Source organism: Notolepis coatsorum (assembly GCF_963971535.1).
Source record: "Notolepis coatsorum genome assembly, chromosome: 11".
Lineage (NCBI taxonomy): Eukaryota > Metazoa > Chordata > Actinopteri > Aulopiformes > Paralepididae > Notolepis > Notolepis coatsorum.
The window spans coordinates 90,000,813-90,026,205 of NC_140175.1; the positions used below are offsets into that span (position 1 = coordinate 90,000,813).

Below are 25,393 nucleotides of genomic sequence, written 5' to 3' on the forward strand. Positions count from 1 at the left end.
TAGGCTACTGACTGACTGCGCTCCGCGTAGCTTGATTGATTGATTGATTGAAAAGTTTATTAACAGATTGCAGAATGGGTACAGTACAGTACAGCTCAGTACATACAATTGTTAAGGGGATGCAGACCAGAGAAAGACTTTCGTCTTGTTTACATCAGGGTCCCCCATTTTCAATTCATCATAAATCATAAAGCTCAACTCGTTATTATTTTGCGCACAGATCGCAGAAACACGGGAACGTTTTGATTATATTTAAAAGGCTTTACGTTAAACGAAACAAGTGGAATTTCGAAGCTGTAAGCAGAATACAAGTCATATGAACACCCACGATATAGTGTTCTTCCCCCTTTTTACTGTATAAGAAAGAATAGAAAACGCATTGCAATGACACCAGATAGTGGACAGACTATGTATATGATGGGATTCAAGTTCGCGTTTATGTTGATCATAGGCATGCTGTCAGAGTATGATATCTTAATCAAACATTCTAGAACATTTGTCGTCACAGATCATGTCCTAATAGAACATAGGCTATGGCATGGTCCATCGTGATATTGTGTGGACTGTTATTACTCTACCGGTACCACCCATTGTGACAACAGCCTTGTGAGTCCCACACACAAACATGATGGGATTCAAGTTCATGTATTGAAAGGCAGGCTACATCATACATGCAGTGAGATTCATTGTTCTTGTATATGCTCTCGTATTATTGTTTATATAGGCTACCCAATACTGACATCAAAATAGATTGTAGTATGCCTCTAGAAATCATATGCAGCAGGTAGAAAATTGACGGGAGATCCATCGCGATTTGGAATAAAATTGAGGAGAACTTTAATCCCTGGGTATTAATCAAACAACACGGGAAAAGGCAGTCATATTCCAGCGCGGTCTTTATTAGTGTTTGCGCTGCCCATGCAGCAATGGTTAATAGATATCATATCCGACATCACCGTAAGTGTACACGTCTGTCAGCCTGTCTCATGACACGCTTCCCTCGGCTTAGTCCATTTTTCCACATTTCATGGGGGTGTCCATTACCGTATATGGTTAATCGGGGCGGTTCTGGTATGCAAATACTTAAAACAGTGCACGAGCTCAAACGTAGGATCAAAGTCATATTCATCATGACAGGTGTGCGTAGAACCTGCGTACGCACGTGTGGTGAATCCCGTTTATTTTGTGCGTACACTGATTCTACAGTGTACGCACTTGCTTATGTGTGGAAATAGAAGATTTTCCACGTCACGTTGATGAATGAGGGCCCAGGTTAATTGAATCTGGATAATGGGACTTTTGATCGACTTAGTTGAACCAGGTACGGGGAATAGGGCCCAGGTCTTGCTACTTTTTCATCTACATAATTTCACGGTGCTGTAATTAATACAACACAAGGATTACATTTCCCTGATTGACATCACTGGTGGCCACATTCAAACAAATTTACTCTCAAACTAAATGAATGTGTGCTAAACTGTTTTCTGAGTTTTGGGATGTGTGTGAGATTACAGTATGTGCAAAATAAATCAGCATTGGGTTTTTTGGTGAAGTGAAGTACCCCCCCCCTTTTAACACTTTCACTACCACACTACCAAAGGGTTAACCCTTTCACTGCTACACTACAGAAGGTTAACCCTTTCACTACCACATGACAAAGGGTTAACCCTTTCACAACCACACTACAGAAGGTTAACCCTTTCACTACCACACTGTGGTAGTGAAAGGTTAACCTTCTGTAGTGTGGTAGTGAAAGGGTTAAAGGTCTATGTAAATAAACATTGTAATAATTCTAGTTGTTGTTGTGGTCGTGTCTTCCAGATATCCCCCGGGAGGAGTCTGTGTGGATCCTCGTTGCGATCTTCTCGGCCTTCATCTTTATCATCCTCACATGGATCCTCAATGTGAAGAGCCACAGGTGAGAGGAAGACAAGTCATGGAACATTCATTCAGTTGTTTTCATGAAGCTCTACCATGAATTTATGTGTTTATTAGGATGTCCATTAATTAAAATCCAGCACCCGCTCCTCCTAGGGCCCACAGAACACAAAACAATATACCTGCATACTCCTTCTATATACCTACTTATACACCTGCATATAACCTGTAGATATATCTATATCTCTACATATCCCTACCTACTCTTACTGCCATAGTGTCTTTATACCTGTATCACTGTACATATTAATACTACAACTTTATACATACACCATACATTAGCACAATTACTCAGTAGTACTATTTTATATATTTTATATCCAGTTTAATCACCTGTACATTGTATATTACTATTGCACTTTACTGTTACATTTGCACTCTCTTTTCGCTGTACTGCACTGTGCTGTATAATGACAATGCATTTGAATCTAATCTAATATTAGATAGCCATAATGGACAAGAACTGTGTAGAGTATAAGTATAAGGTATTAAACCTTTATTTACCCAGGGTAGGTTCGCTGAGCACAGATGCTCTTTTTCAGGAACGCCCTGCTTCACATTCACACAGTTCCATTCACACCTGGGAGCTGCCCAGTACAACCACAGTTGACACCATTGGCCACTGAGCAACTCCACTGGAGCAGTTGGGGGTTAAGTGCCTTGCTCAAGGGCACTTCAGCGGTTGGTGTTCCTGGCAGTCCCGGGGATCGAACCGGCAACCTTCCGGTCACAAACCCGCTTCTCTAACCTTTAGGCCACCGCTGCCCCACGACTATAGACTATATTAGTATATTGTTTTCATCACTTTTGGGGACATTTGGGTAGAAAACTCAAATAGCCAATTTCAATCATCTTTCAATTCATTGTCCTCATCAGTGGCTAATAAATCCTCATGTTTGTCTTCATAATGACTCCAGTGTAAAGCATTGCATCCTGCCACCAGTTCCAGGTCCAAAGATCAAAGGATTTGATAAACAGCTTCTCAAGGTAAAACATTTATAAATAAAAAGGTTTTGATGTATATGACAAAGATTGCTTTCTTTAGACTCTGAATATGATATGTAAATCTGAGTAAGGACACCCACACACTGTCATCACTTGTTAAATATATTTAATGCAACACCCAATAAAGTTAAATTGTATTGCCTATACAGTATTTATGTCTTTCTACTATTACCCTGCCCATACCTGCTGCTATGACGCCCAAATTTCCCCAAGGGGATCAATAAAGGAATATCTTATTTGATCTTGTCTTATCTTATAAAAAAGAACAAACCAGACCAAAACACTGCATTAAATAATACTGAGTGAGTGACGGCAAGTGTGTGGGTGTTCTTACTTCTTATAACCTGCTTTGCTCCGCCCCCACACACCGTTACAGAGACTATTATAGTATTGAGGTGTGCAAGAATGATGACCTCGATATAACTATAGACTATAGTCATCTGGTAATCAGAAGGTTCTCGGTTCTATTCCTGCTCCTCCTGGCAGCGTGTCGAAGTGTCCTTGAGCAAGACACTTGACCCCTAAGTACGCCCGGTGAGCGGGTTGGCACCTTGCATGGTTGCCTCCGCCGTCAGTGTGTGAATGTTTGTGTGAGTGAATGGGTGAACGTGAGGCATAAGTTGTTAAGCGCTTTGAATATAAGTTGTTTTAATTCTTTAGGTCCTGTATTTATTATTCTATTATTTTGTTACTATGCTGTTTGTCATTATTGTTGTTATCATTATTGTCTAATGTTGTTCTGTTATTATTATTATTATTATTATTATTATTATTATTATTATTATTATTATTATTATTATTATTATTATTATTATTATTATTATTATTATTATTATTACTGTATTATGTGTTGTCATGTTTTGTTTTATATTCTATGTATAAAAAAGAGAAAATTAAAATTGTATACAAAAAAAAGTTGTTAAGCACTTTGAAAAATAGTCTGTATTTTACTATGACAACTATTAAAGAAACTTGAACTTGAAACATTTAACCGTGTATTTACACGTTCCCAGCAACTGATGAATGTTGTCTCTCTGGTTGTAGAACGGCAGGTCCGAGGATGTCTTCAACGCTCTGGTGGTGCCCAGCTTCCCTCTGACCATCTCGTCCGACTACGAGGACCTCCTGGTGGAGAACCTGGAGGTGTACATCCCCGAGGAGCAGGGGCTGCTGCTGGAGGAGGAGGGCAAGGACCCGCAGGAGGGCTGCCTCAAACCCAAGGGCTCCCCGTCCGACAGTGACTCCGGCCGGGGCAGCTGCGACAGCCACACCCTGCTGATGGAGAAGTGTGGCGACGTGGAGTCCAAGGAGGACGGGGGAGGGGCGGAGGAGGAGGCGGAGGAGGAGGAGGGGAACAGGAAGGCAAAGGTGAGGCAACAGGCAGCCTGGGAGGAGGGAGAGGTCAGCCAGGCCCAAGACGACATGGTGAGTCCTGCCTTGTCTGATGGGAGGGTGAAGACCTGGCCCTCGCTGTTCTCTCCGCTGCCCCAGTACAGCTCCAGACCGCTGGGCCAGCGGGGGTCTCTGGAGACGACCAAGCAGCTCTGTCTCTCTGACAACCTGTTCCCCCCGCCCTCCGCGGCCTCCCACCCCGGGCTAGGAGAGTTCCGCCTGGGCAAAATGCGGCCCCAGCAGCACGTACCCTTCCAGCCCCACTGGCACCTGCAGGCCCACAGCGAGTTCAACATCCCCAGTGCCGAGCGCAAACGAGCGGCCGCCGGGCTGCTTCCCCCCCCCTCCCAGTCCATGGAGTATGTGGAGGTCCAGCGGGTCAACCGGGAGAACATGGTGCTCGTCCAGCCCCTCTCACCGGGCCCCCCCGAGATCCCCCGGGGGGAGGACTACAGCAAGGTGAAGGGGGTGGACGGTGACAATGTCCTGCTGCTGCAGAGGGAGGCGGAGGCGGGGGACGAGGAGGGGGACAGGTGGCGCTGTGACAACCAGGGGACGATCAACGGAGCGTCAGAAAGCTGTCACGCAGCTGTTACGTTACCCACCGTCGCCCCCACGCACATGTCGGGTAAGCCGGCGGTCTGTGCCCCCACCGCAGCCATGCCAGGCCAGGAAGGAATGGTCATGGCAGCAAATGGCTACGTGGACACAGCCACCATGCTGCCCGCTTTCTAAGTACTCTCCGAGCCCCAACTGGTTCTGGGTTAGGTTCACTTAGGCTTTAGACACTTTAAAAGACGGATGATTCCCCAAAACACACGGGACACTTGAGGAGAGGCGACAGTGTCTCAGTGGCTCAGGAGGTAGAGCAGTCGTCTGGTAATCCGGAGGTTCCCGGTTCGATTCCCGCTCCTCCCGAGCAGCGTGTCGAAGTGTCCTCAAGCAAGACACTTATACCCTAATTTCTCCCGATGAGCAGGTTGGCACCTTGCATGGTTGCCTCTGCAATCGGTGTGTGAATGTGTGAGTGAATGGGTCAAATGTGAGGAACAAATTGTAAAGCGCTTTGGATAAAATCGCTATATAAATGCAGCCATTTATTTACATGAAGAGAGGCAATTTTTTGGGTCACAGAGTTGATCTATTTCTATTTCACAAAAGACGAGGCGCTGGTTTTTATTCGACATGTCTCTGCGAATTATACTGCACTGATACATTCTGATCATCAATCATAAAATGAAGATGATTGTGTAAATGATGTGGTACTACCAGGGGTGCAGTCGTAATATGGGCGAAGGCCAAACGGTATCCTATTATTATGCAAAGTTAGGCACTTATCACCTAGACTTTGCATAATAATAAGATGCGCGCACTTCGAAGCCCAAACGTCGTTTGACCGCGTGTGCCCAGCACTGCACCCCTGGGTACTACTGTATATGTTACTACTGATTGTTTCTCTGTTATTCTTCTGTGTTTCTCTCTCCCAAAGAACTTGCAATGTATCATTTCTGTACACTGGTGTAATACGGGTATCTAATGGATATAACTTTATCTAATGGATAAGATTATCTGTATAGAACCCAGAGTGGCTGCAAGCTAAAACATAAAATGTGTCATCATATCTTGAACTTTTGTATTTGTGTTTCTTTTAGTCCATGTAGGTCACGACCTTCAGGATGCTTGCTGAGTCCTAGAGATATTTTTGAGATTTTGTATAAAAGCTAAAAAGAAATAAGTGAGAAAGATAAATTGTTCCCCAGGATAGGGACTGTATTTTTCATACAGAGTCTATTTTCATGTATATACAGTACATACTGTACAGTCATTACTGCATTGATCTATTAAATTGGTGAGTGTGCTGGTAAATAAAAATCTTATATAAACATAAACGTCTCTTCTTTTTTGTGGTCAAAATAGCAATAGGATTATCGATAAGGGAATAGCAACATGATAATAACAATGAATGTAATTGGATCTCCACCAGGCGGAGGCCTGGGGAGAGATCATGTAAGTGTGTGTGTGTGTGTGTGCATGATTCTATCTGTCCGCAGCTAATCTTGCAAACTACATGCTGTGGAATATTCTTATTATTCCCCCCACACCTCTCCAATCTGTCTACCCTCCATTTATACACCTTTGTCTCTCCCCCCCCCCCCTCCTGGCTCCCCCTCCAACCCAATAGTTGTCAGTGCACTTGTTAGCTAAGTAGTATTATAACACAATTGTTAACTAAGTAGTATCATAACACAGTTGTTAACTAAGTAGTATTATAACACAGTAGTTAACTAAGTAGTATCATAACACAGTTGTTAACTAAGTAGTATTATAACACTAACACAGTAGTTAACTAAGTAGTATTAGAACACAGTAGTTAACTAAGTAGTATCATAACACAGTTGTTAACTAAGTAGTATCATAACACAGTTGTTAATTAAGTAGTATCATAACACAGTTGTTAACTAAGTAGTATCATAACGCAGTTGTTAACTAAGTAGTATTATAACACTAACACAGTAGTTAACTAAGTAGTATTAGAACACAGTAGTTAACTAAGTAGTATTAGAACACAGTAGTTAACTAAGTAGTACTGTTCCCTAAGCCTAATAATGCTTATTCCAATTAAATTCCATCTGAGCTTCTCTGCCTCTTAAACTGCAAGGCCCCACATGTGGGCCCTTTTGAGGATGATTTGCCCACCGGCACTTTGGCGACCTCTAATGGCTCGGATGTGCATATTTTGTAATACAATATATATATCGAATTGAAGGCTTATTTGTTGCCTGTCGATAACGATAAAATCCGACAAAATCCGTTCAGCGGTTCTCCAGTTACATGCCGGTATTTGAGGCTTGTGCAAAGTACACAGTATTGCGCAAAATACCACTCCTGACTCTTGGGGCTCTAGTTCCGTCAATAATTTGGCGATCTCGAAAATGATTGTGGAGGGATGTAGCCAATGAGTGTGGCTTTCCAATGATATACCACGTGGGGGTGTATGAATCTAAAAAACAAACAAAAAACGAACAAGTGAAAACAGGAAGAGAAAAACAGCCGAATGAATTGAAGTCTATGAGAAAACTGAGTTTTTCTTTTGTACACAGTTTACCAAAATCACTCCTAATCACTCATTTCTGAATGGATCTTTATGAAATGTGGACATGTACTACATAAGGCTCCAGGCTATGGGTCCTTTTTTCTGTATGTTTTATTATCAATCCTTGTTGTGATTTTCTGTGATCTCACGTTTCTGTTTTAGTGCTATATAAATAGTTTAATATTATTATTATTAGTAGTAGTAGTAGTAGTAGTAGTAGTAGTAGTAGTAGTAGTAGTAGTAGTAGTAGTAGTAGTAGTAGTAGTAGTAGTAGTAGTAGTAGTAGCAGCCTTGCTGTAGCGGTGGTACTAGTAGTAGCATTTGATTAGATTTGTATTTGTCTCGACCATAGAAACATAAAACAAGTTTTAAAAAAACAAAAAGGTTTCCATACAGTTCAATAAGTGTTCAAGGGACAGGGGGAAATAAAAAAATATATATATTAAAAAAAACGTATAAGCTCTGCCCCTTCCTTACAATATTTTACATTATAATATAATACAAATAAAATAATATAACAAATAATGAAAAATGAAATGAAAGATACAGTTTTTTATATATCCAAATATCCAAATGAGAAAAATATATATATTAGGCAGTCACATTACTGCTCAAGCTCCTCTCTCTTATATGTGTCCATAAGTGCTTGTTTATAACTGCCTTTAAATTGGTTGATATTATTGCTTAATTTTATACTCGCATCCAGACCATTCCATGCTGATACCCCACAAACATGCAATGCACATTATTTTAAGAGTTGTACATACAGTAGTTTGTTTTAAATGAAATTATTTTGAATGTTGCGTCGTCATTCGTTTTTTATTGCCAGAAACATAATTTGTGCAGTTTTGAATTTGATTAAGTCCATGAATTTCAATGTTTAACTCTTTACAAACAGACTATTTATATGTGATCAAAATATCTACTATGATGTAGGTCTACTATCCATATGGCTCCTTTTGCAGTGTGCATATCTTTTGCTTTTATAAGTATTTCCCCAAGTTTCAACACAATATGATATATGATGTGCAATACAATGTATATAGAGTTTTCTGATTCAGGATATATATCTTGCCCAGTATACCAGTACTTCTCTTTACATAATCAATTTCCAGTTGAGGATCGGTGTTTATTTTACAATTTCCAAATATCATGAAGGTTTTTTTTTTTTTTTTCAAATTGAGTGATAACTTATTTGTTCACCACTATAATACTGGCTCATATAGCTACAATCCATGAGCGAATTGATGGTGCACAATGCACATATATTGTGAATAAAACGCAATTTACTATAGTGTAAAAAATCTATCACAACGTTAATTTAATTACAATAAATTGAGATAGGATTTTTTATTATTTTTATTACACCAATGTTTGTTTTACATTAGTTAGAGGCTACATAGCATTTTCTGAATACAAATGTTTGCCATGGGATGCTTCTAAAGTGAAAGCGTATTTATTATGTTGTTGTTAATCCAGCAGTTTAGTAGCGCCTGTGGCACAACGGCCAAACCTGCCTGCCATGGTCCAAAGATTAAACGCTCCCCTTTGTACTTTGAGAATCAGCCCCATTGGTTGCGCTCCCTCTCCACCCTTTGCAACAACTTCTCAGGAATAAATAATAACTATTGTGCTCACTGTCAGGTGCCGAGGGCAACGGGGAAGCCGTGAATCCTGCAAATATGATTAAGATTCTGTCTCGTTTGAATGGCCCCAGTTTGGGTCTCACAGGAGAATCCTGCAGTTTAGTCGGCAACATGGCCAAACTCCACCGGCCGAGTGGTAAGTTCCTCCATGGTGATGCTGTGATGGTAAACAAGAATCAGAGCTATTCAGTTCTCCAATCAGTGCTGTTCAAATATGCATCTGCGTGTTTTACTTTTAATGACTTGTTTTTATCATCGAGTAGGCTAATAATAAATCAACTCGACTCAGTGGATAATGTCGAGAATGTTTGTTTCTAACTTGTACACGTCTATTTTGTGCAGTGAGCCATAATAGTCTCTCAAGTCAGCCTGGCTATCTCTTCCACATTCTTGGAAACCAGTGAGCCATATCTACACAACACAAGTTCAGTGCGTCCAGAATAGCCGGTTTCGTGGAGCAATGTCTCCATTTGTACATTAAAATTGGGCTTGAAAAAAGTCGCAAAATCGAAAGTGAAAAAGATAAATTACGGATATATAAATGGTGCTTTTATATAGGAGCTTTTTATCCAAAGCGTGTTACAATTTGTTCCTCACATTCTTCACTCACACATTCACACACCGACCGACGGCGGAAGCGATCATGCTGCAAGGTGCCACCCTGCTCATCGGGAGCAATTATACGATATACGCAGGGCCGTATTAACGACCGGGGCGTTTGGGCCGCGGCCCGTGGGCCTCTAGTGACGAGGGGCCTCAAAAAAAAAAAAAAAATTAAATTTGTTTTATTATTTTGGAGATCGATGTCATACTGTGACACTGAAATGAAAAAATATTTCATCAACTAAAATATTTAGTCAACAAAAATATTTCATCAACTAAAATATACAGTACGTCACACCCCGTGCCTCTCCCTGCCGTCTGCAAGTGGCTAATCTTGAGTTTCCGACCCCCCAGTAAGCTACCCATGGATGAATCCAAAAAAAGGAAAGTCTGAGGAAAATAGAGGGTTTAATTCAGCGTGGACAGATTAATTTGCTTTCACGACTAACAATGCAGGCTTACCTGTAGCCTATGCCTGATATGTGGTGCGAAATTTGCTAACAACGATTACTGTCATTTTGATTAATGTAGTTTGCCTGGTATGTAGCCTTGGTTAGTGGCTGCCCCACCAATGTTTTACATATAAAAACGCCACTGTGCATGCGTGCACGTGTATGTGTGTGTGGGGGCCTCCACAAGAGTCTGGCCCAGAGGCCTCTGAATTCTTAATCTGGCCTTGGATATAGAGTATACGACATGGGACGGGAAACGAACCGGGAACCCCAGGATTACCAGACGACTGCTCTACCTTCTGATCCACTGTCGCCCCAGATGATATGGTTTACATGACCATGTCATATAGTAGTATAGTATATAGTATACCCATCAGAGGACCACTCTTATTAATGCATCAGTTTCATATTGATTTTAGACTAATGATGTGACGTTCGCGAACAATCCGATTATTTTTAAAACGTGTTTTTATCGAGTTTCTTTTAATCCGATATTGCAACCATTGCAAAAAGCATTATTCATTCGCAATCGCATTTTCTCTTATGCCTTATATATAACACTAGAAATATATACACGTTTCTTTTTTTCTTTTTTTTTTACTTTGACCAGTCAGCTGGTTCTTTTTAGCGTTTATCGCTTTTTCTGGTCAGACATGACCGACAGAAACAGGTTGAATAGGATATAGATCGGGGGAAAGACACTCTGAGAAAATACGGCGAGTCCGGGAGTCGAACTCGTGTACCCCAGATCCGTGACGCGGCGCACGGTTGTCCCCGACGCCGCAATAGCGCCGAGATACGCGGTGAGCTACTGGAGCTCCCCTTACACGTTTCTTTTTACTGTAAGAACGAATCGGGGGGACAGCATGGTCGAGGACAGCATATAGGCATATCTTTTTTTATTCAAACTTTAGTGGACGCTTACTTAATATCACACTCATGTTGGATATCATACTGTATTTTAACGATTTGAGGCGTTGTTTCCAGTGGTTTTAATATACATTTGAATCCGGTCGAAATCATTATTAAATCATTATTCTAGTGATTATTGCGAGGATAAACCAAAGATTTTGTTTTCAGACTGATCAACCAAGTAACCCCCGAACCACCAAAATAATGATGAAAGGAACGGAGCAAAAAGATCTGGCTCCCTTCAAAGAGCCGTAATTTCCATCACTATTTTAGAAAGGGATCTAACAGAAAACACGATTGGCTCACTGTTTTACAGCTCAGATTTGTTGATGGATATTATGAAAGCTATTTTGTGCCTACTCATCCTACTGTAAATGAATCATACAACAGGTGTTAGGCAAGAGCCTAGAAGGGAGACTAGTGTGGTTACAGTCCGGTGGCACTCACCTCTGTGGCCATGAAATGTTTCGAGAGGCTGGTCAAGGATCACATTTGTGCCTCCCTCCCCAGTGATATGGACCCTATGCAATTTGCATACAGGCCAAACAGGTCCACTGATGATGCGGTCTCCCAAGTACTGCACAGCACCCTCTCTCACCTTGACCGCCAGAAGGGGGGCTATGTGAGACTGTTGTTCATTGACTACAGCTCAGCGTTCAACACCATAGTCCCCACCAGACTGGTGGACAAGCTGATCGAGCTGGGTCTGAGCTCCGCTCTGAGCGCCTGGGTACTAGACTTTCTGAGTGAAAGACCCCAGGCGGTCAGGGTGGGGGCTCAGACCTCCAACACCATCACCCTGAGCATCGGGTCCCCCCAGGGCTGTGTTCTGAGCCCCCTGCTGTACTCACTTTACACACACGACTGTGTGGCCAAGTTCAGCTCCAACTCCATAGTGAAGTTTGCGGACGACACGGTGGTGGTAGGGCTGATCTCGGACAACGACGAGAAAGCCTACCGGGAGGAGGTTGAGGTACTGGAACGCTGGTGCCAGGACAACAGCCTGCTCCTAAACATTGGTAAAACCAAGGAGCTGATCGTGGATTTTAGGAGGAGACAGCAGGAGACACACACACCACTGAGGATAAACGGGGCTACCGTGGACAGGGTGAGCAGCTTCAAGTACCTGGGGGTCCACATCTCAGAGGACCTGACATGGACAACACACATAGACTCAGTCGTAAAAAAGGCGAAGCAGCGCCTCTACCACCTGAGACAGTTAAGGAAGTTCAGAGTATCTGGGAAGATACTCCAGTCCTTCTACTCCGGAGCTGTAGAGAGCATCTTGACTGGAAACATCACTGCCTGGTATGGCAACAGCACGGCACAGGACAAGAAGGCCCTACAGAGAGTGGTTCGCTCAGCCGAGCGTACCACGGGTATTGCACTACCAACCCTGCAGGTCCTATACAACAAGAGGTGCAAATCCAGAGCCTGCAGGATAATGAAAGACCCTCACCACCCCAACAACAGCCTGTTCATGCTGCTGCGGTCAGGCAAACGCCTGCGAGCACCAGTAACGAGGACAGAGAGACTTAGGCTCAGCTTCTTCCCACAGGCCATCAGAGCCTTGAACACTGAACTCTCCACGCACAAGCACACATGAGCACACACACAACACACACACTGTACACGCTCACACACTAGCAGCCACTTTAACATGAGCACACACACACTCATGCTGCACACGCTCACACTACGGACACTTTACAGAAGGAAAGATCACTTTAAGGATGTACAGATACCGATATGCCTACTTTGTTTACTTGTTATTGCACTATGTCGCTCTATTGGTTGGACTCTTATATTATATTATTACTTGTATTATGCACATCGTTGCGGGCGAGACCCCCCGCATTTCACTGTATACCTGTATGCCGTGACAAATAAAACTCTTGTATCTTGTATCTTGTATCTTGTTACCTATATGTGTCAGGGTATAGGGCTTTCCCATGGATTAACCGCCAAAGATATAGACAATAACATTCTACACACAACTGCTGTTTGTCTCAACCTGTTCTCTCAACCCTCCCACAGGTGCATTATGTCAAAGGTCAGCCGTCAAATACCCACCCCCAGACCTCCCTGAGATGCCCCCTTGTGAATTTAAACCAATGGAATACCAGGTGAGAGAGGGGTGTTTTAGCATCGATCCAAAGACTCAACTCCACGAAGTGAAACATCACTTTTTTATCTTCCTAGATAATATGGAGCTATGGACCAATAGCATTGACAAACAGGCCACATCATTTACCAAAATCTTTTCTTGTATTTTTTTTACAAAAACGCCATTATTCTCTACTCCTCGGGTGTACATACACAATCTATCCAATAAAATATGATAATAGATTTTAAAATAATCCCTCATCCCTCTCACCACGAGTAGCCATATCTCAGACAAAGAACCATAGAACTCACTTTGAAGTTTTCAGAGGAAGAATGTTTTCAGACATTTTATTGTCTAAAGATGGTAAGTTAGAGTGTTGTGCTCATTCATAGTTAAAGACAGTAGAGGTTGAATACTTTATTATCTAAAGATGGTAAGTTAGAGTGTTGTGTTCATTCATAAAGACGGTAGAGGTTTGAGTACTTTATTATGGTAAGTTAGAGTGTTGTGTTGATTCATAGTTGAAGACGGTAGAGGTTTGAGTACTTTATTATCTAAAGATGGTAAGTTAGAGTGTTGTGTTCATTCATAGTTAAAGACAGTAGAGTTAAATCAAATCAAATCAAAATCAAATGTAGGGGAGAATGGGGATGGTTGTCACACTTTTTACTCTAGTGTGAATTTCTCATCATCAAAACATCTTTCAATAGTCATTCCTACATTAAATTGAAGCTTAAGATGTTGGCTTGAAATGTATATCCCTCTCATTTTCCAACGTATTGTAACAAAGAGGAAATTACTTATCAAAGACACTCTGACACATTGTGACAACCAACCCCATCACAGGGATGGTTGTCACACACTATGGGGTTGGTTGTCACTATGTGTTTTAATGGGAAAAGTCTTAAAAAGAAGGAAGAACTAAATTTTTTAATTGCATTGACAAGTTGACAAATACATAACTTAATGCATCTTAACATGAACATAAACAGGAAAGACATCTTTAGGACATCCTATATAACAAAATAAGAACAAAATAAATAGGCCTAACAATAATAGCCAACACAACTAGGCTACACTCATTCACTATCTGAGTTACAGTGATGGTATAGGGTCTGGGCACTCCAACTAAGCAGAGCTTGTGTGCCCACTGGTTGCACATCCAACACTTCTCCCACACCTCCCCTGAACGGCTGTTGGAGAATGTTTCCATACAAACCAAATCAAACAAAAACAATCATCTTCATCTGACTCCTCCTGTCTCTTTCTTTTCTGTTTCTTCTTCTTGCTGGCTGTCTTTTCCAGCTGGGGTGGAGTACACTGGGATGTACTAGGCTTGGCAGGTGGTCTAGGCTGAGATGTACTAGGCTTGGCAGGTGGTCTAGGCTGAGATGTACTAGGCTTGGCAGGTGGTCTAGGCTGAGATGTACTAGGCTTGGCAGGTGGTCTAGGCTGGGATGTACTAGGCTTGGCAGGTGGTCTAGGCTGGGATGTACTAGGCTTGGCAGATGGTCTAGGCTGGGATGTACTAGGCTTGGTAGGTGGTCTAGGCTGGGATGTACTAGGTTTGGTAGGTGGGCTGGGGATGGTTGAGGGTGGGGATGGAGAACAGGGATGGTTGTCACACGGGTAGGTTGTCACATTCATTATATTTCGCTACCAAAAGGCGCTTTCTCCCATATTTTGGTATGGAAATGTCCAGAATTGGGATCAGAGCTCACCTACATAGTCTTCTTTGGAGTAAGACAGCTGAACTTTAGGTGAGAGGACTTTTTGTGTTTTTCATGTGGAATTGTAAATATTTAGCTCCTCTGTATTTTTCTTCTAGGCTTTTACACAATTGGTTTATAATGAAACAATTGTTACCCTTAAAAGTGTGAAGGGAAAGCTATAGTTTAGATTGTTGTTGGCTAACTAACACACTTTAATGAGCACAACATCCGTTTCTTCACCAACTTGGAGGTGATGGATGAGCTGAGGACAGACCGAGCAGAGCCCAATGCACCCCAGCCCACCTACCAAGCCTAGTACATCCCAGCCTAGACCACCTACCAAGCCTAGTACATCCCAGCCTAGACCATCTGTCAAGCCTAGTACATCCCAGCCTAGACCACCTGCAAAGCCTAGTACATCCCAGTGTACTCCACCCAGCTGGAAAAGGCAGCCAGCAAGAAGAAGAAACAGAAAAGAAAGAGACAGGAGGAGTCTTCATCAGATGAAGATGGTTGTTTTTGTTTGGTTTGTATGGAAACGTTCTCCAACAGCCGTTCAGGGGAGGTATGTGAGAAGTGTTGGATGTGCAACCAGTTGGCACACAAGCTCTGCTTAGTTGGAGTGCCCAGACCCTACATTTGCCATCACTGTAACTCATAGTGAATGAGTGTAGCCTAGTTGTGTTGGCTATTATTGTTAGGCCTATTTATTTTGTTCTTATTTTGTTATATAGGATGGCCTAAAGATGTCTTTCCTGTTTATGTTCATGTTAAGATGCATTAAGTTATGTATTTGTCAACTTGTCAATGCAATTCAACTTTCAAATTTAGTTCTTCCTTCTTGCCTTCTTTTTAAGATTTTTCCCATTAAAACACACAGTGACAACCAATCCCATAGTGTGTGACAACCATCCCCGTGATGGGGTTGGTTGTCACAATGTGTGTCTTTGATAGGTAATTTCCTCTTTGTTACAATATGTTGGAAAATGAGAGGGATACACATTTCAAGCAAACATCTTAAGCTTCAATTTAATGTAGGAATGACTATTGAAAGATGTTTTGATGATGAGCAATTCACACTAGAGTAAAAAGTGTGACAACTATCCCTGTTCTCCCCTACATGATATTGGTTTGATATTGGTGCACCTCTATTATCTTAATAATAATAATAATAAATTGTATTTGTAGTGCACTTTTCGTTCACTAGGATCCTAAAGTGCTACAGGGTTAAAACATAGTTTAAAAAAAGTATTAATAATAAAATAAAATACAGAATAAAAATTTAAATAAAATAAAACATAGACATAGTTTAAACAAAATGAAAAACAACGGCACAAGAAAAAATGTAATCACAAGAAATAGCTAGCAATCAAAGGCCTTTATCTTTGGATAATGTTCCAATTAAGTCCCTCTGAACATCCGGCTTCATTCAGAAATGAGTCAAACCAACAAAGCAAAACATGCTCAGAATGCACTTTGCTGGGGTCTGAGTCCCGGCCTGTCTGTCTGCCTGTCTGTCTGTCTGCCTGTCTGTCTGTCCAGGGCATGTCTAAGGAGCGGATGATGGAGATCCGCAGGAAGAACTGCCATCCCATGACCATGAAGATCACCCTCTACAAGAAGCCAGTCTTCATCCACCAGGGACACATGCAGTGGTTGTGGGATGTGGATGGCCGACGATACCTGGACCTGTTTGCCGGTGTGGCTACTGTTAGCGTGGGTCACTGCCACCCGTAAGGTCCTTTCATCTACTTTCTATCATACTTCTCCTGTATGTTGTCATTCGTTTGTGTGAAATAACATACAGTAGGCCTATTCATCATTGAAATGTGATTAGGGGTAAACCTACGCATTGCTGTTATCAGCTATCCGATATCGGCCCTGGCTAAATCAGGGTATCTGTATTGGATATTGGCCCTGGCTAAATCAAGGTATCTGTATCGGATATTGGCCCTGGCTAAATCAGGGTATCTGTATTGGATATCGGCCCTGGCTAATTCAGGGTATTGGCCCTGGCTAAATCAGGGTCTCTGTATCGGATATTGGCCCTGGCTAAATCAGGGTATCTGTATCGGATATTGGCCCTGGCTAAATCAGGGTCTCTGTATCGGATATTGGCCCTGGCTAAATCTGTATTGGAGAATGTTCCCAATACTAAAAATCGACCAACATCTCAGAAATCAAAGCAAAGTCACTTGATTGTCTGCATTTTCTGGTACATAGAAGCATGTTAGATCTCATGTTAGATCCCATTTTGTCCAGACTGAGCCCAAATACATTTTCTACGGTTTAAGTCTATCCTGAAGGATGGGATCAGTACTCTGCATTGGACAATCAAATGTAGTACTTAGAATAGTTATTGGCAATAAATAAAAGAATTAAATGTTTTACCGGTCAGCCCTGATGGTGATCAAGCTACTGTGTTATTACACATGCACAGAACAATATGAAGTGTCATCCTAAACCTGTCTTGTCATGATGTGCCTGGATACAGGAAGGCAGCGGTGTAAAGTACTTGAGTAATTGTACTTCGTTACATGGGATTTGTACTTTACTCTAGTATTATTATGTTTGTATACTTGTACTTTTACTCAATTACATTTCAGAGAAAAAAAACATACTTTTTACTCCTTACATTTAAAATGCAGACCTACAAAGTACAAAGTACAAATCTCACAGGTCCAACCATTTTAATTAGTATAATATATTATTTGTTTCTCTGGCCGTACTAACGTTAACGTTATTAATTTATTAATCCTGCGGCCACTCTTTATTTAAAAACAGCCAATCAAATCCCCATCAATGGAAAATGTACCCGCTCATACCCATGCTGATTGGTCCTTGTGTGAGTGTATGCTTGGTTTCATTCCAGCCTTGCCTAAACACCAGCTGATGATTTCACTAATTGGCCCACCTCTTCAACCAACTCACCTGGTGCAATGTGTAGTTAAAATGAAAACTTGGCCCACGATGAGTTTGAGACCCCTGGTCTATCCCTTGCAATAAAAACAAGTTTTTAATTAAACTTTTTAGTACTTAAGTACATTTAAAAGTAGAAACTTTTTTACTTTTACTCAAGTGTGTTTTTAGCCAGATACTTTTACTTGAGTACGATTTTGAGACGGTACCCATACTTTCACTTGAGTATAATTTCTGGGTACTTTTTACACCCCTGCAGGAAGGTGACTGCAGCAGCGGAGAAGCAGCTGAGGACGTTGTGGCACACGACTAACATCTACGTCTATCCTCCTCTCCAAGAGTACTGTGAGAAGCTCGCCTCCTACTTCCCAGAACCTCTCAAGGTACCTCCATTGACCATATTCAAACTAAGAAATCCTAACCTGAGCACGACATAAGAGCAACATGGCTGCCGTGTGAATATGGTCAATTACATTCCTCTAAAGCAGCTTTCTGCTCACATCTGCAGGTTTAAATTCAAATTCAAATGTGGACAGGTCTGCCTACAGTAGTTGCCTTGCTGAAACTGTGTCTCTCTGTCTGTCTGTCTGTCTGTCTGTCTGTCTGTCTGTCTGTCTGTCTGTCTGTCTGTCTGTCTGTCTGTCTGTCTGTCTGTCTCGCTGTCTACCCAGGTGGTCTACTTGACCAACAGCGGTTCAGAGGCTAATGACCTGGCTATGATGATGGCGAGACTATACACTGGCAACTTTGACATCCTCACTCTCAGGTTAGACTCTCCTGCCTGATTTACTTCACGTCGCTGCCTAGAACGATGACGAGGACGTTGGTACCTCCCTCAGGTCTGGTAATAGTTTCCAGCTCATGTTTTTCTTTTCTTTTTTTTATCCTCTCTTTCTCAGATTTTTCTCTTTTTCTCCCCATCCCAATTTAGTCGTTATGCCAATTCCCCCCCTCCCCTACCTGGTTGTTGTGCGCATGTTCCCCCTTCTGGTCGGTACAAGGGAACCCTGAAGTCTACCGCATGCTTCCTTCGACACATGCGGAGACAGCCAGTGGCTCTCTTTTCACCTGGCAGCAAGGACTCTCATTGGTGAAGTGTACCGTGTGGGAGGTCACGCTGCCTTCACCACTTCCTGCCTTTCGCTGAGCAGGCACCCAGACCTGACCTGTAGGCGTTGCTGTCCACAACGCCAGATTCCCACCCACGACTTCCCTCCCGCTAACTCAGCCAAACGAGTTAGTATGACGATCGGCCCAAGCCGCAGGCAATGCTGACTCCGGGAGTCGAGACCGCAGCCTCTTGCATTGGTAACGAGCGCAATCTCCGCTACGCCACCCGACCGCCTCTTCCAGCTCATGTTTGCTCTACTTATCCATCCATGTGAGATTCCATCAAGGCTCTTCAGATAGAGACGGACAGGGGATTATACTAGATTTGAGAAGACGAGGTTAAGGGTTAATAGTTAGCGGTCACAAGGTTAATAGTTTCAGTCCCTGGCAGTTTATATCTTTTGCATGTCTGTCTGTCTGTCTGCATGATGTGTGAGTTGTTTCCACATCTACTGTCAATCTCCAGTGTTTAGAAAGTGTTTCAAGAAGTAACTTTTCCCTCTCAGTGATTCATGTCTGTTTCTCTTCAGAGGGTCTTACCACGGAGGCAGTCCACAGACCATGGGTTTGACCTCCAACGCAGCATATAAATACCCCATCGCCGGTGGACTGGGCTGCACTAATGTAAGAACAGTGGTTCTCAACCAGGGGTCCTTGAGGGGTTCCAGGGGATCCTCTGCAAACGGAGGAATAGTTTATTTTCACTATTCATTGACTAGAATTTAGACCCCATCGAGAGAAGGACTATTCTGACCACAGAACCTGTCCCCACTCGTATGTCCCCCATCTGTAGATTGTTCTAAGACATCTGAGACAAATCTGCTCAAATGAGGCCTAATATGTATCAATTTGGGGGTCCTTGACATGAAAAATTTTGAAAACTGCTGGGCTAGAAAAACGCCCAGTTGTTTGTTTAAAAAATGTATGTTTCAAACCAGGGTTTTTCCTCCTTTGTTTATAAAAGAAAAGTCCTTCCACACCAACAGTGTTACCAGTCCACACGACAACACAAAGATGTTCACATGTACTCACCTGGACGGGAGGCTGCAGGGAGCTCTCCGCGGTCCTGATCGCAGAGACTCCGTATCCGTGGACAGGGCCATTAGTCATGATGTTAGTGTTTTCCATAAGCTCCAGTTTCACCCGTTCACACGAGGACAGTGTATTTTTAGAAGGTCTTCACCCTGGCAGGAGTTTTCAAACAGGTCCAGTTTCAGTGACCTAAAACACAGTTTGCTTTGTGGACGATACAATTATCGTCTTATAATTACAATTTGTATAAGTATACAATAAACAATTATCTTTATGCGGGTACATTTAATGTAACGATATTGAGGATTATGAGTGTGCAGGTCTCAAATAAATATATCGGATGTACATTTGAGATATTGTTTATTGGAATACCAAGTGTACAATATTTTACTGATGCATGATGTAACTGTTGATGTCCAACTGATTAAATTTTTTTTATAGTTTATTCTTATTTATTATGTCTATATATGTATGAAATTGCTTGTTTTGTAAGCTTGTCGTCGCTGTAAATGAGGGTAACCTCTGTGTCTTACAAGTTGAAATAAAAGTTTGAAATGAAATGAAATTATGTGAGGTAAATCTTGTTGTTGTTGTTGTTGTTGTTGTTGTTGTTGTTGTTGTTGTTGTTGACTTGTTGACTTGTTGTTCTGACCAACAGACCATGTGTCCTGACGTGTTCAGCGGGCCGTGGGGAGGAAGCCACTGCAGGGACTCTCCTATCCAGACCATCAGAGACTGTGACTGTGCACAAGGTAGACACACGCACGCACACACACACACACACACACACACACACACACACACACACACACACACACACACACACACACACACACACACACAGATTTCAGATTTAGAGCTCTAGCTAGCTTAGAGCTTAAGAGTTTTGGACTAATGCAACATGTTCACGAGGCCACCCACCAACATGGCAACACTCTGGACCTACTAATAACAACAGGGCTAAACATTGAGAATGTATCAGTACAACAAATTACAATTTCTGACCATTATTGTGTGTTCTATGACTGTTACAAGTCTAATCTTACATAGGACCAGAAGTGAATTTCTAGTTCACAGAAGGCTTCTGGACGCTAGCGCTGAAGCAAAATTCTCTAGTATGATGAGATTGTATGACCAATGCAGTGAATCCTCCTTAAATCAGATAAAACTTCCACAGCACTTTGTCAACAGTGTTAGATACTGTCGCCCCTCTGAAGGTTAAGAAGGTAAAAACTGATAGAATCTCTCCATGGCTAAATAACACCAATGTTAAAGATAACAAGAGAAAATGTAGGATAGCCGAGCAAAAATGGAGGAAATTCAAACTCGCAGCTCACTATAATTTATACAAAGACGCCATGGGCGCATACAAGGCAATACAACTTGCGAGAAAGGATAATTTTTCCAAAATGATCTCAGAAAATATGGGTAACCCCAGGGTACTTTTCTCCACCTTTTCTGATTAACATTTTCACACAGTTAAAGATTCAACTGGGCATACATTAGCAAAGAGATTTATTGTAGGCAAACACATAAACATGCACACACACACACAGAGGAGGGGGGATGACTGACACTATGGAGACCTGACTATGTTTCCAGCTCCCGGTAAGAGGAAGCAGAATAGAGTAAACATTGTTCTGGAAGGCACTGTGCTCTGATTGTCACGATGTGTTTTACAATGTTTGTTCATGTACACATTGAGCAAAAGTCACTTCATTATCAGCTAACAGACACCATGTGTTGTGTTGGAGAAACAGAGCCAGGAGCTGTTTGCCTTGGCTACTCTTATAAGAGAGCGCGTATTTGGAATATATATTGTATGAACTGAATACAATTCAAGCATAGGTTTACAGTTTGTAATCGGCCATATGGCTATTTGGACATTAGTTTGTGATTTAGATTTTTTATTTATTTTTATTCTCAGATCATTATTATACTTTTCAACTATACCTGTTTGATTGGGTTTACTTTGCATAAGATTTGATTTGATTTTATTAGGGATCCCCATTAGCTGGTGCGATAGCAACCAGCTAGGCATATAGTCTACCAGGGACGTGCACAGGACTTTAGAGGGGCAGGTGCTCAAAGGCTGAAAAGGGCACTATACCTGTGTGTCTTTTAACCGAGCGCGAGTAACGCGTAAACCCGATTTGTAAGGGCCATTTTCGGGCGGGGGAGCCCCCTTTTTATGCTTTTTGGGGGGTTTTGGTGATCAAATATTGAATATTGAACTATAATAATCAGTGCAGGAGCTCACTTATCAGTGGCGGCCGCTGGGTACTTCGCCACTAGGGGCGCTATACCAAATATTTTGCAAACATGTACAGTACAGTACTGTACCACGCAAGACTCATGGCAAGACGTGGGCGATTCGACTCACGCTCACGGCAATGAATCGGCTCGAGTCGCTCAGCTGTTACTACAACAACACACAACCAGTCAAATAAAGTATAGTCTAGAGACTCTAATTCACAACTTGAAACACAATATAAATAGAAAAGTTAGAAACAAAACTCGCCCGTCTCCAAACACAGGCAGATCTCTCCCTCTCTCCTTCTCTCTCTCACACACAGCGCGACGTGGAATCGATTCGTTACACAATCAGACCTATTATATACCAAGAATAACTTCAGTATGAGTACAGGGCTGTACACATATTTTGCATATTGTTAAACGAGCCAAGGCTAGCTATTAAACTATCGATATGAATCGAAAATCTGGGACCCTGATGTAAACAAGACAAACGTCTTTCTCTGGTCTGCATCCCCTTAACAATTGTGTGTATTGAGCCGTACTGTATTGTACCCATTCTGCAATCTGTTAATAAAGTTCTCATTCATTCATTCATTCAAACATAGACGATATTGAACAAGCCATAATCCACGTATTTTCAATCCGAGAGAGCTGCAGTAGTTAAATCAATGAGCCATCGACATAGTCAGTGTGGTAAGTAACGTTATTATTGCATCCAAGATTGATACACGGCTGGCTAGGCAGTTGGTAGTCATAGTCTTGTGTTATAAAATAAATAAACAATCAGCAATGTCTCGCTTCATGAATGGCCAGCAGTAGCCTGCTGTACTAAACAGTACTGCTCCTAAAAAAAACTATTTACAAACGTTAACGTTAAGCACAGAGAGAGAGAGAGAGAGAGAGAGAGAGAGAGAGAGAGAGAGAGAGAGAGAGAGAGAGAGAGAGAGAGAGAGAGAGAGAGAGAGAGACTCACTGTTTAGTTGAAACGTCCAGGGCAGGAGAGCTTGATAAACGTGTATAATCCGCCATATAGCCAAGTGTTAGCTCGTTAGCACAACACTCAACAAGTACATTCCTTTGTCCATTTCCGCTCGAACAGACTGCAAACTACCTGGCGTTCTATCGCCATGCTCTAAGACAAACTCTAACCTTAACCAACTTTGAAAGAGTGCCTAAGCTTAACCGTCGAAAGAACTTGCAGTCACGGCACGCTCTAAGACAAACAACCTAGACCAACCTAGGAACCAACCAACCTAGGAAGCTAGAAGCTAGAATTGGAACATTATAAATTGGATTCGGCCAATCAGAGATCGTCTCTGTGAAATTCTGCCACGGAAAAAAATACTGGCGTCGGCCAATCAGAGAGCGTCTCCGCGAAATGCGGCTACAGATATTCTTGACGCTACTGGCTAGACCGCTTCAAATCGCGCCCGGATTCCAACATAATAGTCATATTTCAACGCACAACGCGTTATGCACTGATTGGCTGTGACGGATACAGCGATCAAACTGTGACGCGCACTCAGAGCGCTATCGCGTATAGCCCGGGCCGAGAAATACGAAAAAATAAAAAAAATAAAAAAAACGTGATGTCACTTCCTGCTCTGGAAAACGAGTGTTTTTTAATTGCGATAATAACGTTATATTGTGCATTGGAAATACAAACATACTTAAAATGAGTAAATATTATTCATTTTAAACATGTTTATATTATTTATAGGGCTATAAAACAAAAAACAAAAAGATACCTTTTCTTGTTCTACTCTCATATAACCAGGCAGGGCCTGAAGGGCGGGCGGCGCCCTAGCGCCCCCCAGTGGCGGCCGCCACTGTCACTTATCCTTGAAAGACACTTTTATCACTGACTTAAAAGGCCCATACATCTGCATAAATGTTCAGGGGGGAGGGAATAAGTGCTTACCCTACAGACCCCAAGAAGTGCTGTATATTCTGTATTGTTTAATATAAATGCATTTTTTATTCCAATCCCGATTTGTATTAGAGATTCCCAAATCCCATCGGACTTGACTTCTTCGTGTCCCTCAATGAGTGTAATACCAGCATTCAACTGTATGCGCCACAGCGGTTTCTATCATCATCATCATCATCACCACCCACGCTATGCATAAAATATATAGGTCCGTGGAGAGGCACGGTGAGGAACTGCTGCCGTCAGGCAAGCGATACAGGAGTCTCAAGGCGAGCACAGAAAGACTCAGAAGAAGCTTCTATCCCCAGGCCATCAGGCTGCTAAACGAACAATGAATGAACACTACACAACAACAACCACCAAACGCACATAGCACACACATCCACACGCACACACTCACTTTAAACAAACACACTGTAGCACCCACTCCACACACTTATAGCACACACCCACTTTAAACAAACACTGTAGCACCCACTCCCCACACTTTATATTTATGGATGAAGGATTGCACTACAACTCGTACACCTTACTGTAAATTGTACCAAAAATTTTACCTCATCCCATTTCTGCTTTGCACTAGATAGTACTGTACATTAGTACACTGCATAGTATTGTGTATTGTATATTATATGGTAACTCAGAACATTGTACATATGTCTATACCGAACACTGTGACCTCATTTTCTTCTTCTAAATTCATGCTATATTATGTTATTATGTTATTTGATACTATCTTGTCTAGCACAGTCTCTGGAGCGTAACAGTAAGAAGCATTTTGTATGAAAGTATTCTGTACTTCTGTATGACAACTATTAAAGAACTTGAACTTGAACTTGAGGAGGCCGTGCAAACTGCAATGGAATATGGGGCATCTCTCTCTTTACCTAATATTTTGATTCTATCCTGACATTTTTCAGTTGGAAGGGCAGTCTATATGCGTAATGGTAAAAAAAAAAACACCCCTTGGGCTCTATGTGTGAACGTGCCTGTAGTCTACAGTGTAAACACACGCACGCACACACACACACATACAACCTTTATGCATCAACCTTTAAGTATGATAATCTCAGCTGTTTGATCTGTGCAGCTCTTACCTCCAGTTGATGCGTAGCTGCGGAGGACATCTTAATACAGGGATTCTGACCTTTTATGCTTGTGTTTTCTATAGTTGCTATATATATAAAATAATAATAATACATTTTATTTGGTGGCACCTTTCACGACACCCAAGGTCACAGATCATAAAGGGAAGAGGGTGCGGGAGGGGGTGTATTTCTGGAGG

At 42.0% G+C, this 25,393-nt stretch overlaps 2 protein-coding genes across 2 annotated transcripts in view; both read left to right on the forward strand.

Annotated features, from left to right (window-relative positions):
- The window catches only part of prlra (prolactin receptor a), a 78,262-nt gene extending 72,069 nt beyond the window's left edge, over positions 1-6,193 (forward strand). The window contains exons 7-9 of the mRNA XM_084324269.1: positions 1,822-1,918; positions 2,856-2,925; positions 3,988-6,193. Of these exons, the coding sequence (XP_084180395.1) occupies positions 1,822-1,918; positions 2,856-2,925; positions 3,988-5,070 (1,250 nt within the window). The 3' untranslated portion in view covers positions 5,071-6,193. The remainder of the gene's footprint in view (positions 1-1,821; positions 1,919-2,855; positions 2,926-3,987) is intronic.
- A 2,895-nt stretch (positions 6,194-9,088) lies between these two features.
- agxt2 (alanine--glyoxylate aminotransferase 2) overlaps positions 9,089-25,393 on the forward strand; it is a 28,666-nt gene continuing 12,361 nt past the window's right edge. The window contains exons 1-7 of the mRNA XM_084324015.1: positions 9,089-9,211; positions 13,080-13,168; positions 16,404-16,594; positions 18,040-18,163; positions 18,452-18,546; positions 19,421-19,514; positions 20,581-20,674. Of these exons, the coding sequence (XP_084180141.1) occupies positions 9,112-9,211; positions 13,080-13,168; positions 16,404-16,594; positions 18,040-18,163; positions 18,452-18,546; positions 19,421-19,514; positions 20,581-20,674 (787 nt within the window). The 5' untranslated portion in view covers positions 9,089-9,111. The remainder of the gene's footprint in view (positions 9,212-13,079; positions 13,169-16,403; positions 16,595-18,039; positions 18,164-18,451; positions 18,547-19,420; positions 19,515-20,580; positions 20,675-25,393) is intronic.